Here is a 14,971-nt window from a genome sequence, read left to right as displayed (position 1 = left end):
GAGGAGGCGATCATCCGAATCGAGCAGCGCAAGGAGGCTCTTGGGCACCTCGCGGAGTCCGTGGTGGTAGCAGCGGCTGAGGCAGCAGGCGATTCAAACGGTGATGGCATCAGGCGGCCTGCCTCGCAGGCGATGAAGCGGCAGGCATTGCTGGTAGAGGCAAACCGATTTGCTCAGTCGCACCGCATCGTACGCGTCAGAGGAGCGCGTTGCACTTTTTTCTCCCCCTTTTGCTGCTCGTCGTCGTCACCGCCGCTCAACGCCGGGCCCCCCTTCGGCGCCGTGGCAGCAGAATCCAAAAGGCTGGAGGGGGGGTGTTGGTGGTGGTGCGAGAGGATATGGAGGGAAGGTGTGGACAGAGAGGTGGGGCGGGAGATAGGGCTGCATAGGCGTGTGACGTTGCCACGGTAGGGCTTCCCTCTTTCCTCTTGGCTCTCCCTCTCCTCGATGCAAGAGGAGACCTCTGTCTCGGCTGAATACACACCCAGCAAAAGGTCTTGGTGTGTGTGTGTGCGTGTGTGTGCACTCTTCACGCACCTGACGCGTTCGCTGTTGCCACCCGCCCCCACCCCCTCTCTCTGTCTGTCTGTCTTCTCTCTCCCTCGGGGCACCTTCTCACTGCATGGAGGAAGCACTTGGATCGGCTTCGCATTATTCAACCTTGTCACTCGTTTTCTCGGTACACCTTCGCCCTCATACACGCACACACAAACCAACTCGGATGGATAATGCAGTGGCCGTGTCTGCCCTGAAGGCCCCTTCTATCACCTCAGGATTGAGTGGAAGGTGCTCTGTTGAGGTGAGTTCTCGAACGAGGCCCCATATGCTCCTGCAAGAGGCATTATTTATGCCCGATCCTTGGGCCGTTGGCGCCGCTGCACACGCCATGGAGACCGTTTTCAGCGAGTCTCCCCTCTCTTCCTCTTTCTCGCCCAGCAGTACCCTCGCTCTGGGCACTTGAAATTATGCCGATCCTCCCGCACCACCGCCACCCATGGCGTTGCTGTCGCTCTCCTCGTCTCTCCCTCCCTACCTCCCTACCCGCGCATGTATTTCTCTGCTCATCGCTATCCGCTGCTGCTGCTTTGACAACGTCACCGACTATATCGTACCTCTCTGAGGAGTTGGAGTCAGATGTGTGCGCGCATGTGTGTGTGTGTGTGCTTTCCGTTGTGCTTGCACCTGTCCTATTCCCTTCTTTCCCCTATTGCTGCGTTCGTAGTCACTTCGCATCACCGCCACAACGCCGAATAGCGCTCCACCCCTTTCCCCTTCGTTGAGCATTTAGTCGGCGAGTGACCGAGCGCGTTGCGGTGGTGGGTCTTGGGGTGTTCTGTGCGACGGCTCTTCGTCTCCGTACGGGCCCGCCCTCTTCTCGCTCTGTGTATGCATGCGTGTGTGTGTGTGTGTGTGTGTGTAAGTATCGGGCAGGCGCTGGCCGGTCCCTTGCTGCCTGCCTGCCTGCCTCATTACCACTGGCGCTGTATTTCCCTTAGCCCCTCCATACGCGGCGAAGACACCCACGCCGCAGCACCGATACACTCGCATCATAGACGTCACTTACCGTGGCCTGCGAGGTACCCATGCTCTCGCAGAGGCAGCACGCCGTGGGCGCCGGCGACGGTGTCATTCTTCCCTTTCGGGTGGGCGGCAAAAGCACAGTGGTCATGTCGGACTACCACATCTGCAAGTACGACGCCATCCTCGGCGTGCTCGTGTGCATAGGTGACGACGCGAACGTCCTCGTGCTGGGCAAGGAGATGTGCCGCGAGCTGCTGCCGCTACCGGGCGGGGTGCACTGGCTAGACGCCTTTGTGTACACCGGCACAACCAGCTTCCTGGTGCTCTCGTCCGAGACGCTCTTGTGCATGGACTACAGCGCCGGTGTGACTGGCAAAGGGAACAGCGCGCTGCGGTGCATGGGACCTGATGCCCAGTTCACCTGCCTGCACGTTGCACAGGGCTTGACATGCGGCGCGGTGGGCCGCAAGGACGGGCGCGTCTCCTACTTCCGGCTCGATCCGGTGTCGAACGACCCCGAGGAGCGGCCGCAGCTGCGGTGGGCCACGACGGAGACGAATGTGCTCGGGCTATGCCTACCCTTCTGCAAGGACACGGCGGGCTCCATCGTGAGCGGGTGCGCTGCTAAATGCGACAGGTTCTTCACTATTGGCTCTTTACTCTCGATGGACTCGTACCCCAATAACCCAAACGCACTCATCGGTGTGGTGGGCGGGGTCCCCGGCGTGTGCAAGTGGTACATTGATGAGGGCCGTGTGAGCTGCTTCTTTGACGCCCGCAGCATCGTGGGGCAGCCGGACGGCCTGTTGGCCACATGCCGCGTGACGCCCGGTGGTGTTTACGTCGCTGCCGTCACGATGCACTGCACGAAGATCCTCCTCTGGAACGAGAATAAGAAGCGCCGCGACAAGGTGGCTGAGCTTTACTGGGCCGTGGATCTCTCTCAGCAAATCTCGCAAGGCGTGCCAAGCGCTCCAAGCGCCGGACTCGTTGACGCCTTCGCGTACAACGAGTACCGCGTGGGCCTTAGCATGGCCCGCACTGCCCTCGAAAACAGTTTTCACACCACGAACGACACGCACAGCCAGATGTACATGCTGCTGCACGGCCAGCGCGACATCCTGGAGGTCGTTATTCGCCTGGATGACAAGCAGGTAATGCGGCAGGACGCCATCATCGCGCACCTGAACGCGTACACGGCGCAGCACGGTGTGGAGGCGGCGCGCTCAAAGAAGGCAGTGGCCGAGTTCAACGGCAGCGGCACCAACGCGAATGCGGTAGACAACTACTTCAACGTCTTCCATGTAGAGCCATGCGTTCTGTCGAACTACTGGACAAGTGGGCTGACAGACGTTGACCTGGAAGCGCTCTTCGTGACAAGCGAGGACGGCTTACGGCCGATCCTGGCAAAGCGCAACCGTCAGACTGGTGGAATCGAGAGCATCCGTGAACTGCGAGAGCTTAGTGCGCAGGTGCCATGGCACCCCCGCGCGCTACTCCTGCGCTTGCCCGAGGACCAGATACGCTCACTCGCCGAGGAAATACACCGGACGGCGGTGACCTCCACATGGGAAAAGCTGCTGCGCGGCGGTGACGCGCTGCTGCGCCACGCGCTGCCTGACGTGGAGGCCAAGGAAGTGGCTGGCTCGGATGTGGCACATCTGTGGCGGCAGAGCGTGATGGTGACCGTCACGGATGCAGCGCAGGCGGTCTGCCTGTCGCCGCAATCGAACGAGGTCTTCAGCGTCAACTCAAAAGCCTTGGTGAACTGTGTACCGTGGTCAACGTTGGCGATTGGCCAGGACGCCGACGGGCTGGTGTTGGAGACGGCGCTGCCCTCGTTGAACACTGTGTTTCTTCCAACGGAGATAATTTTGCGCGTGTTCACCACTGAGTCCATCGTCATGATCATGAAGCACGACATTCGCCGTAACGCCGGCTCGCTGGTGCTCGACCTGGACCGGGCGGCGCTTCGGCTGGATGGGCACGGCAAGCCGGGAGAGCGGATGGTGCAGTATGCGGCACTTGTTAACGCGCGTCTGGAGCCATCCGCCGTGACGAGCAAGGTGTCTGTTTACAAGGATGGCAAGTGCGTGCTGCTGCTGCTGGAGGATTCCTCGGTCGCGCTTGTGGATCTCTTGGGCAAGGGTGACGACGGCCGGCCTTATATGCTTCAGGTCCCCGCCGGGTTGCTCCCGGTCGGGTCAACCATCATCTCGCTTGACGCCTTCTGGATGGCCAGCACGGAGGCAACAAGAAACAATGCGACGGGCGTACTTTGCCTCGCGTGCCTCTTCAAGGATCGAAAAGGCTTCTTGCTGTGGAACTTGAGTGAGATGCGGCTCATCACCTACGCGCACCCTGAGTTTGCCACGTCCGCCACGCGCCTGATGGTGACGGCGGCGGCACAGCCGCCGCTGCCGAACTTGTCGGGTGACGTCAAGACGTTCGAGGTAGCGCTTTCTATTTTCTCGCCCGCCCAGAATGCAGGCGAGTACGGTAGTCTTACGTGCTGCGATGCACTTGGTGCTGCGCTGTTGTCGATGTCGATGGCGTTTGGCGTCGCGGATGACGCCCCTCAGGCATGGTGCTACCGCCAGAGTGCCGAGACCGAGTGGGTAGCGCTGCCGCAGACTACGAGTTCCACAAAGCTGCTGACCGTCCACTTTCAGGTATCCGGCTCGTCTTTGGAGTGGGCGATTATGGTGGGCAGTGCAGTCGTAGCGACGGGGAGTAGCCCGCTCCTGGGCAGCATCGTGCACGTCAAAGCTACATGGACACCAGGCAAGGCCCACCTCACGTACGACACGGATGCGGGCGAGATGCGCGACTACGAGATCAGCCGCGACACCTCCGCCAGCGACCACATCGCCCCAGCTATAGCGTTTCTTGGCGAACATAAGATTGCTGTGGTGCAGGTGTCCGCCCTTTTTTCGGCGACTGGGTCGCCGGTGAGCGTCACGGCGGCAGACACGGTACCAGTAGCCAAATGCAGACTCGACCCCGCGCGCCGACTCGAGCACTTCAGCGTCTACCACGGCCGCGGCGCGCTCATTGTGGTAACGCGAGATGCGAACGGCTGGCGGTGGGTGAACATCCTGGATAGTAGAATGGTCAAGCCGATGATGCAGCCGTACGCCACTCTTGACTTTGCCGGCGAGGAGAACGTGCAGGTGCTGCTTGTTGAGATTGAGAACGTGCTGCATCTTTACTTCCTGGGCTCGAACAATGGCGTCGTCGGCCACTTCTTTGTGGAAGCAAACTTGGGTGCCTCGAAAGAGAGTGGAGTGCGCAAGCACCCCTGCTTTCATGGGCCACGATACCACTTCACGCCATGCACCTTCCGCGGCTACGGACGCTATCTGCCGCCCGCGCCCACCTTGAAGCAGGAGACCGGTTTCTTCAAGCGCCTCATGATGCTGCCGTGGGAGGACATTGCTCTGAAGCTGGAGTCCCAAACGCTGCGTGCCACAAAAATGCCTGAAGCGGCGCAGATGCCTGTCGGCAACACCCCCGTCGCACCGGCCCCGGGGTTCGCACCGTGTGCGAGCTACGCCTCTCCGCCGGCAAGTGCGCCACCAGTTGTGCAACCAGAGCGACAGAGGAAGCCGCAAGAGCTGCTTGGCTCCATCACCCTTGGAAGCAGCCCAGCGGCACCATCACCGGGCGCGGTGCCTGCGCGGCCCGCTGGCGCTCCTACTCCGACTGCGGCCGCCAGCGCCGCCACCCCAGGCCAGCCGGCAGGCGGCCGCTACGCGCAACTAAAGGCGATCGCGGAGCGCGAGAATGTGAGTCTCACAGAGGCTCGGCGAATGATGAGCGAGAACGTACGGAAGCTGCAACAGCGCGGCGAGCGGCTGAACGAGATCCAGAACAAATCGGCCGAGTTGGCGCAGTCAGCCTTGACGTTTCAGGATCTAGCGCGTCAACTAAAGGAAAAGCAGCGCAGCAGCTGGCTGTAAGTAGGGCACTTTTGTCAACTTCTGAAATAAGCGTTGCGATTCCTCCCCTTTGTTGTCATGCCCTTCACTGTTAGCACCCGCTGGTGCGCCGTAAAGGAAAACGAAAACAGAGCCGGGGGAACGCGCTCTGGGAGCGGCCCATGCCTTCCCCGAAGCTGGCCTGCCGTGCCCCTGCGCCATGTGGCCCCCCCCTCCCCGAAGGCGACCCCGCGCCTGGAAAACGCCTGCCCCTAAAAGCACCCCCTTCCTCCCCCGAAAGCAATGCTCCCGCCCCCCCTCCCGCAAAGGGTTCCGGGGCTTCCTGGCTGGGCCAAGTGGGCCGCACCCCTGGCGCTAGGGCGGGGCCCACGCCGGCCCCTCAGCACCGCAAACGAAGGGCGCGCATGCCCACAGCCCCAAAGTGGCCATCCCGACCACCGGAAAACTTTTTTCGAAACGCCACAAGGCTTTCCCATCCACCCACCCCAGTGCCAGGCACCAATCAATTGACAATTGAGCTACTCTTCTTCTTTGACGCCCGCCTTGTCCTTTCTCCAAGTTCTGGAGCCTCACCAGATATTACAGCTCTCCACGCACGCTTCGCCAAAAAAATTATCCATATCGAAGGCTATCATGCCCGATTCGCCTCAGCAGGAAGATGATAGCGCGCTTGTCGTGCGACTAATTGAAGAAGGCCTTTTCCTAAATCACATCGTCATGTGCAATGGCGACAGCGGCGCAAACATATCAGCAGATCATCGCTACCTGATTGAGAATGTGTTTCCGACGCTGGTGCCGGCGCTTCAAGACTTGATCAAAGAGCATAGAGACCAGATTACGCCAAACGATGGCGACAGATGCACTGCTAACAAGACACAGGCAGACCCGGTGACGTGGCTAGCCCAGTATCTCCTCCGAAACAACGTTAATGGGGGCACCTCACGACTTACGCATCATCCATTTCAGACGATCAACAAAGCCGCACTTAACATGGAGCCCACATGAGAAAAAAAGTACGAGGCTGCGCCTCTCGAGAAGTTTCTCTCTCTCTAGCGCTGAAGTTTCCGAAAGCTGAGCAGGCCATGTACAATAGTCGTTCTTTTTTTCTTGGGCTGCTTCCATACCGCCGATTGAACACCCGCAGAGCTGCAAATTATTACGCAAACGAAGCATTTCAGAAGAAACTGGGCCATAATAAACAACACACTCTATCTTTTACCCTAAGCTCTTGGCGTGATTATCTGTTAGCGTCGCTCTAGTGGGCTTAAGCCTGCGTTCGATGCTTCACGTGAATACTGCGACACTTGCTGCTCTACCAGCTACCTGGCCAGCTATTCGCTCCTCAACTGAACCTTTTCGCTTCTCGTTCTTCTCTTCTGCCCTGCAATACTTTAGGGGAGAACTCACTGCGAGAAGTGAAAGCGGTGCCGCAGAAATTTCAGTGCAAAGTTCTATTTTCACGCTGAACACCCTGTTTCAGATAGGTTAATGATGAAAGTCGATATCAAGGCAATTTCAGATGCTCTAGACGGCATTCTTGCAGCCGAAGGGAGCGCGGCACCGCAAAAAACACACTCTGCCATTATTAATAGGCAGCGGCCTCTAGTTTCGCACTCGAACAATGATACCCCTCACAGTGAGGGCTTGAAATCTGTGGCATCAAAAGCGGCTGAAGCTCCTTTTTCGCACCACACGACCGGAGCCGCCGGTGGCACAGGATCCATCATAAAGCCCTCTCCCGTAGTAAAAAAGCCTACCACCCCTGAAAAAACGTCTGCACCCCAGCTGCAGGCGTCTGCTAGTGACGGCATCACAAAGGAACGACCAATGAAAAAGGCAGCGAGGAAAAACCGATCGCCCCAAATTGTCAGGTCGCAGGATCAACGGAGTTTGCCGCCACTGAATCCCGCATGGAAAAATACTGACAGTATAGTTGCAGACTTTCTTGCACTACTGGGAAGTATTGAGCTTGTCGCTTTCAAAGTCGTGGAAGCGACAGGTGTGGGTGTCGAGTCGGCACTAGTGACGCCACAAAACGTTGGACGCTGGATTTCTCGATGCGCGCTGCCGTCGAAGAGCTGGGTCACAAGTACTCCCCTCTCGTGCGAAGCTTGTGTGCTTCTAGAGCTTGAAAACAGAGCGGACATACACAGGCGAAGACGATTACCTCCTTGTGCGCTTAGCAGTGGAAGCAACCAGCTTTCTGGAGGCAGCACCGACACTTATGTGGTGCAAGATTATATTGCTGTGCTTGTGCTGGAGGATGATGTTGAGAGACGATTGCATCATCTGGACCCTCCAGCCTTTCCTATTCAAGAGCAGTACCTCTTGAATGTTGTCATTGAAACCTCTACTTCCGCGCATGGTGCCTTTGTCGCGCTAGTCTCCACTCCAGCCGCGCCTAGTAGGGCAGCTACTCTCAGGATACCAGGCACCCTGCTCAAGGCTTTCGTGCGAATCACCATTTGCCCTACGGAGAGTGATCCTAGCAGAAATGTAATCAAAGTGCGTGCGCTGTGCTTTTTTCGGTCAGATACTTGGACAGCGGAGGAAGTGGCGGTTGCTCAGAAAGACCGTATGCCCTTCGAGGAGGAGGTCAAAGCGACTCTCCGAGAAAGTATGACGGCAGCGTGCCCAAAAGCACACTCTGACTGCTCGAGTAAGCAAGAAAGAGTTGCCGGAGAAACTCTGACAACGGACGAATCGTCACTTCCTCTAGCGAAGGACGGGCAGGAGAGGATAGGTGAGGGTATCACACACCACACCTCACTAGAGCAGAACACAGCTACTGAGGTTGCCAGCTTTGTGAAAGCTGTTGCGCTTTCGCGTTCACGCCAAGACAGCATGGCGCCGAGGCGCTCATGCTTGCGCGGTGTAGGGGAGGTCGAGTATGATTGGTTTTTAGACACATTGATAGATGTGTCGACGGCAAAGGGAGCAAAGGTTAGCGCTTCTAACAAAGCGAGTACAGCTGAAACAGATAGCGAGGAAGGGGTTGTAGAATACATTCGCACTCTTCAGGCATGGAACAATGTACCGACTTTGAGTGTGAAAGCAGCACTAAGTTACTGTCTCTCTGAAACCACCTCCTTTTCGGCGAGTACGCTTTTAGCTACTGGACTATTTGGTCACGAAGCACAAGAGCACCTATCCCAGCCGTTCAAGCTTCATGTTCTTGTGGTATCCATCTCTGATAGCACTAGCCAAGACAGCACACAAACGCATCCGCCAGGTGTCTACCTGCCGCCACTGCACCTGATTTCTGCAATTGCTAGTGAAGCCGTATCGTTAGGATACTCAACGGAGCTTCTTTTTACGTGCCCAACAAACAACGGTTTCGGCTGCGCTATTCGGCCTTACAGTTGCACTCCTGTGTCTCAAGAGGCTCACTATAAGCTTATTTTCGTTGTTCCTGTGCGCAGCACTATTGAGGGGGAAGAATGCAGTGCTGCTGGTGTTATGAAGTCCCTTTTGCGCATTGCCTTGAGCCTTTTTTGCGATTCCTCCGATATGCGAGTTTATCATATGAGTCCTGAGTATGGCTTACCTTCACATGGGACTCTTCAAAGTCGGAAGCCATGTGGCGCACTACGGCTGCTGATAGACGGTACGCGCTGCTTTGATGATCTCATGCCAGTTCTCGCGGAGTGGGCAGCAGTGTCAGGGGGCCTACGGTACTACGGCAATGTAACGCAGCGTACTCTGCAGCTACTATTTTTCCCCTCCTGTTTCATCGGCAGTGGTGCTGATGGCGAGCTAGCTCTCAATACATCCGAACTCCGCCACGAGGCTCAGTGGTCCAGCCTACGGCTTCGGTTTTCGGGTCTCTGGCGGAAGGATACCAAGGTAGCGGACTGCGTTGCCGATGATATTGTAGGCTTGGCAGTTGACTATCAGCGCCCTGCGACATATGTGTGGCAGTCACGACGTGGAGCATTGCGACTCGTTCTCACGGACACCCACTTTATAGAGTATCTGACCTACGTGGACGGGCTTGTGGCTCCTTCTCCGCTTGTGAGCCTTGCCACAAGCTACTACGGAGAGGAGGCGCGCAGCGCAGCGCATCACTCAAAACTCAGCACCTTCAGTGAGGCCCCATGGATGGCATTGCTGCAAGCCGCTGAGAGGCTTCATGAAGGCTCTGTGGAATCAACCGCGGAATTTAGCAAAGATGCTGCTGTCGACTTTTTCGCCCTGCGCCGCCGCGTCACTGTCTCTTTTGCTTTTCACATCCTCAGCACCGCTTTCAAACGTGGATGGACTCGCGTGAGCGCCAGCATACCGCTATGCGATGGCAGTATACGAGATGCCGCTTCTGATCTTCAAAGTGTGCGGTTTCACCCTCTTGAAGAGACGACGAGTGACAAGAGCAGTGCTAGCAGCCCTTTGAGCCTTTTGGACGAGGATGCCTTTATAGACACGCTTCTCCAGTGGCAGTACCCGTTCCCCAATGTGGTTGTGCTACATTGCACGGATGTGCTACGCGCAGGTCTGAGGCCCCCCTCTGCATATATGACAGCTCCTCGCGCATCTTGCTTAAGGGCTAGAGAGGGTGTTTTATCCCTTTTTTCAGAAGGGGTATTACAGACTTTCGCTTCTGTCTCTAAACCAGACGAGGCTCTGTCATGAACCCCAAGGTGCTGCGTATCTTCCATTAGTGCAAGGACGGAAGTGGTTTTATACATAGAGGTGGCTTACAGCCACGAAACACTCCCACGCTTTACTTTGCTTTCGCATAGACGCCTTTTGTCACCCTGTATACGGTCTTTACTCGTTTTCAAACTTTTGCGTATGCTCTTTTGAGCCAGCCGCTCGTCGTCTTGTTCTATATCTTTGTGGATTTCCCTCTGCTCCTCCCAGCTCTGTTTTCTTTTTCTTTTTTCGAGTGTGCGGAGTTGCCGCCCCTCGCCATTGTGACGACGACGTCTCGCAATCTTTTTTTTTCACTCTCTTTCAGAATACATGGTATGGCGAATAGAAATAGTAGATCGGCAGTGAAAGAACATGATCGGATCGCAACTCAAGCAAGCACATGCTGCACTCTTGACGCCTGTAGGTCTTTCTGAAGCGTGTCTGACTGACTCGCACTTGAGGAGCTCTCATGGCTGCTGGGTTCTCTGCGAGAGATTGCCTGGCTATCCTCACTCGCGTATCTCCTTCTATGCGGTCGACCCCTCATGCCATATTATTTGGTGGCGCTCACATCTTTCTTGACGCCCCTCTCTTGGCTTTATGCTTCTCCTTTCCTTGCTGTCGTCTCGGACTCACATGTGGGCACTGCTCTGGCGCGGGACTTTTCCTACGACCACGACACTCGACGCTGCTGCTGCTGCTCTTTCCCTACGACGACCTTAAACATACGTATCCGCATATGCGACGTCGGCGGATGCTCTACGCAGAAAAGCACCATAACTATATTCTAGACGCCGCGCTAAAGAAACACCTTCAAGGAAAAAGGTCGCCCTAGCGAACAGCACTGTAGGTGCGAAGCAAGAGAAACTGGCCGACAAGATCAAGTAAAGAAGAGGTGCATTACAATCTTCTAAACACTGGTTAATTAAGCTGTTCGTTTATTATTATCACTGCTGAGGTGTACGCTCTTTCAAGCGGGCAAGTTGGTATTTCTCTTCTTCTTTGCCTCTGATACAGGTGAAGGAGGGCTGGAGCACACGAACCGCTCTCCACTAACCACACAAGGCATTGCCCAAAATATTTGGCAAGGGCAGCTGAGCAGCTAATCGGGTTTTCTTTCTGACTCTTGCTGACCCTCCTCCTTTGACCACCATGGACTCAAGTCATCTCATCATGCTGCTGAATGGGCTGCGGTCCGCAGACAACCAGGAGCGCAAGTCCGCCGAGGAACACTACAACAGCATGGTTGCCTCCAACCCCGTTTGGATGATGTGTGCTCTGGCGGAAATCAGTGCAACTTCCCAGGACACAAGTGTGAGGACCATGAGTGTGGTTCTGCTGCGCAAGCTGTTCAACGCGAACCTGTCGCCATACGCCGCGTCCGACGCTGCAACGCGTGCTCTGGTGAAGGCGCATATGATAACCCTGCTCAACACTGCTTTCCAGGGCGGCCTGCGCTCGCCCGCGGCGGCGTGCATCAGTGCTGTGGCGGTGCAGGTGTACCAAGAGAAGGAGGAGTGGAGTGAACTGTGGACAAGCGTCATCACTATCCTCGGCGACCCCAAGGGCGATGCGGCGGCAAAGACGATGTGCTGCGAGATCATTCAGACAACCGCGACAGCCATGGCAGCCTACTTCCAGTCTCACGCCGAGACGCTGGCGAAGGGGTTGGAGACGTGCTTCACACAAGCAACAGAGGCCACCGATCTCAAGAAGGCCGCTTTCCAGGCGACGATTCGTCTGTCAAACCTTGGTATGGTGGACCGTCTGCGCCCCCTGGTGCCGACGATGCTGGGTGTCGTTGAGGCCTATCTGAACCAGGCCGAGTGGGAGTCGGTAGAGTCGATGCTGGGGGCCACTGTGGAGGGGATCTCGGCGAACATAAACCTCTTTGAGCATGACGCCGAAAACCTTCTGGGGCTCATGATGCAGGTGGCTGCGGCGCCTCAGGTGGACGCCGGTGCTCGCCACATGGCGGTGGAACTAATGCTGACGTACTGCGAGGAAGTGCCGAAGACTGTGCGCAAGGTGCCTCAGTTTGCCTCTTCCTTCTTTGAGTTGCTCTTTCAGTACACACTAAACCCCGACTACGGTGAGGACTGGGACGTCACTGGCCGCGAAAAGGACGAGGACAACCTGGAGGAAAACTCGGATCTGGTGATCGGGTCCAGTGGGCTGGACCGCATTTCGAATGCGCTTGGCGGTCGAAAACTTCAGAAGACGGCGCAGGCGCTCTTCGCGCAGAACATCAACTCGCCGCAGTGGCAGCTTAGAAACGCTGCGGTGCTGCTCATCTGCTACGCTGGCGAGGGCATGCGCACCGTCTTCGCGTCGCAGCTGCCGTCGCTGGTACAGATGGTGGTGCCACACGTGAAGGACGAGTCCAAGTACGTGCGCGCCAACACGCTGGACTGCCTCGCGCAGCTCTCCCAGGACTTCGCGCCAGAGCTGCAGATGAAGGTGCACGGCGCTATCCTTCCTGTTGTCGTCGCTGCGCTGCGTGACGAGGTGCCGCGCGTGGCGACGTGCGCCGCAAGCTGCCTTGACAGCTTTATTGACAGTGTGACCGGCGACGATGAGGAGGACGAGGAGGATGACGGCCTTGACGAGTTCCGCACCATCCTGCACCCGTACATCGAGCTGATCTGCGGCGACTGCGTGGCAATGATCCGAGGGACAGGGCATTACTTTGTCCGTGAGGCGGCGCTGGGTGTGCTCTCTTCAGTGTCCTCGACGTGCAAGGGCATGCTGCTCCCATACGTGAACGCGCTCGTGCCCGTTTACCAGGAGGTGATGAGCCTGCCGGACACACCGGAGACGATGAAGACAAAGTGCAAGGCGATCGAGTGTGTGACGCTGCTCGCCTGCGGCGTGGGTCGCGACGCGTTCGCCCAGTACGCACATGATGTGTGCAACTATCTGAAGCAACTGTGCGCCGGCGGTCTGACAAATGATGACCCGCGCACGCGTTTCGTGATGCGTGGCTGGACGTGCATGGTGGAGTGCCTCAAGGATCAGGCGCAGCCGTACCTCAGCACCGTTATCCCGATCCTGCTGAATATGATGAGCATGGAGTGCGACATGGAGGTCGCCAACGTCGGCATTGGCGATGCCGACGACGACGATGACCTGCCTGATGGTGTGGAGAAGATGCGCTTTGTTATTCCGGGCGTTGGCGAGCGTGTCGTGACTATTCACACGAGCCTCATCGAGGACAAGGAGCTCGCCTCTAACGTGGTCTTTGCCATGCTGAAGGACCTCGGCGTTGGACTGGCCCCGTACTTCCGCGATATTGCGAATGCGGCCATTGGCCAGCTGGCGTTCGCTGCACGCCCTGATATTCGTGAGAGCGGCGCGTCGATGCTCGACGAGATACTGAAGTGCTACGAGGAGATGAAGGACCCAGCCGCTCAGCAGCTGGCGGAGGCAGCCCTGCCAAAGCTCATGGAGGCGCTCGGCGATGAGTCAGAGAACAACGTGATGGAGGTGATGCTGGAGTGCATCGGTCGCTGCGTTAGCGTGCACCCAGCAATCATGAGCCCCACCAACACTGCCCTCGTGTGCGACAAGGTAATGGCGGCGCTGGAGGTTGTGGTAAAGCGCCGCAATGAGTGCCTGGAGAAGAAGGCGATGGAGAACGACGAAGACGAGCTCGACGCGCTAGAGGTGGTGGACGAGGAGGTGCAGATCACCATTTCTTCCATGTGCGACCTGATTGGTGCCCTGCTCGCTTCCTCGAAAGAGGTGTTTGCGGCCCCATTCCTTGCCAAGGCTTTCCCTATACTCGGTGAGTGGCTCCAGGCTTCTACGGACGACTTCTACATGACGCGTGCTGCTGGTATTCTGAGTGACTTCGTGACGCACGCGCCGCAGTCGATTGTTCCGTCGCTGCCGCAGATATGCACAAGCTCGCTGACGATCGCGTCATCGTCTTCCGACGACGCACTGCTGCAGAGCGACTTTTACCTCATGAATGTCATCGTCCAGCTGCTGGGCTCACACCCCACGGCGAACATGGGCGTCGATGGCGGTGAGTACGCTTTGCACGTGCAGCAGGCGGCTGCCAAGTATTTCTCTTCGAGCCTGATGAACCAAGAGGAGTACTCTCACTGCACGTGCAACGCTATCAGTCTGTACGTATCGTTGCTAAGCTTCTATGGCACTACAGTCCTCCAGCAGATGGCAGCGGCGATGCTGACTGTTGTGGGCAAAACGCTACCAGCAAAGAATGACGAGGTAGAGGCCCGCCGTATCCACGATGTGATTCTCGAGTGGGTGACCAACCACCATCCCGTCCTGCAAGCCCTTCCCGGCTCCGCAGCCGGATTTTTGGCCTGCGTAAAGGCGGCTAGCCCTAGTTGCCTCTCAGAGCAGGCGAAGCAATACCTTGCCAGCATGTAACTACTGGGGGTGTTGGTGGTGCGTGCGCATGAGCTGCATGAGAGCCAATATGACGATAACAAAAATGGGTCTCTAATAAGCGAAAGGGAAGAACGATATTGCGCCCTGTCAAGCGAAACGTTTTGGGCAGAGAAGGAGGAGTGTGATGTGCGTAGGGGGCGTTGCAGGAATGTACGTGCCTAATATCCCTCCCTTTCCCATTCCCTGTTGCCCCCCCTCGCCCCTTCACAGTTCTCAGCTCCCTTTGCCTCTCTGCCTCATTTTTGTTTGTTGACGTCTTTTTCGTTTCGTTTTTTTTTTTTTTCACGTTATTAAGTATTTAACGTAATGCTAAGGAGATGACGCCAAAAAAAAGCGTGAACAACGGCTGCGAAACTCGAAATGGGCAAATACACAGATTTAAAGACCCGCAGCTGAAGACGGGAATACGCCAACACAGTCCAAGAGGAGTAAAGGGCTGCTTCTGCGAGGCGCAT

At 56.9% G+C, this 14,971-nt stretch overlaps 4 protein-coding genes across 4 annotated transcripts; all 4 read left to right on the top strand.

The window, feature by feature from the left end:
• Positions 1 to 1,583: 1,583 nt before the first annotated feature.
• Positions 1,584 to 5,483, top strand: LSCM1_01868 (uncharacterized protein; the record flags this gene model as incomplete). The annotated part of the gene is made up of 1 exon (XM_067319466.1): positions 1,584 to 5,483. One exon carries the CDS (start codon positions 1,584 to 1,586, stop codon positions 5,481 to 5,483), a length of 3,900 nt encoding a protein of 1,299 aa, XP_067176015.1.
• Positions 5,484 to 6,095: 612 nt separating this feature from the next.
• Positions 6,096 to 6,467, top strand: LSCM1_01867 (uncharacterized protein; the record flags this gene model as incomplete). The annotated part of the gene is made up of 1 exon (XM_067319465.1): positions 6,096 to 6,467. The coding sequence occupies one exon, from the start codon at positions 6,096 to 6,098 to the stop codon at positions 6,465 to 6,467; it is 372 nt and encodes a 123-aa protein (XP_067176014.1).
• A 486-nt stretch (positions 6,468 to 6,953) lies between these two features.
• LSCM1_01866 (uncharacterized protein) lies at positions 6,954 to 10,091 on the top strand (the record flags this gene model as incomplete). The annotated part of the gene is made up of 1 exon (XM_067319464.1): positions 6,954 to 10,091. The coding sequence occupies one exon, from the start codon at positions 6,954 to 6,956 to the stop codon at positions 10,089 to 10,091; it is 3,138 nt and encodes a 1,045-aa protein (XP_067176013.1).
• A 1,155-nt stretch (positions 10,092 to 11,246) lies between these two features.
• On the top strand, positions 11,247 to 14,495 carry LSCM1_01865 (uncharacterized protein; the record flags this gene model as incomplete). Its single annotated transcript, XM_067319463.1, has 1 exon — positions 11,247 to 14,495. The coding sequence occupies one exon, from the start codon at positions 11,247 to 11,249 to the stop codon at positions 14,493 to 14,495; it is 3,249 nt and encodes a 1,082-aa protein (XP_067176012.1).
• Positions 14,496 to 14,971: the final 476 nt, after the last annotated feature.

The sequence above is a fragment of the Leishmania martiniquensis genome, chromosome 32 (genome assembly GCF_017916325.1).
Source record: "Leishmania martiniquensis isolate LSCM1 chromosome 32, whole genome shotgun sequence".
NCBI lineage: Eukaryota > Euglenozoa > Kinetoplastea > Trypanosomatida > Trypanosomatidae > Leishmania > Leishmania martiniquensis.
The sequence above is the reverse complement of the archived record's forward strand: the minus strand, read 5'-3'. Positions and strand labels throughout refer to the sequence as shown.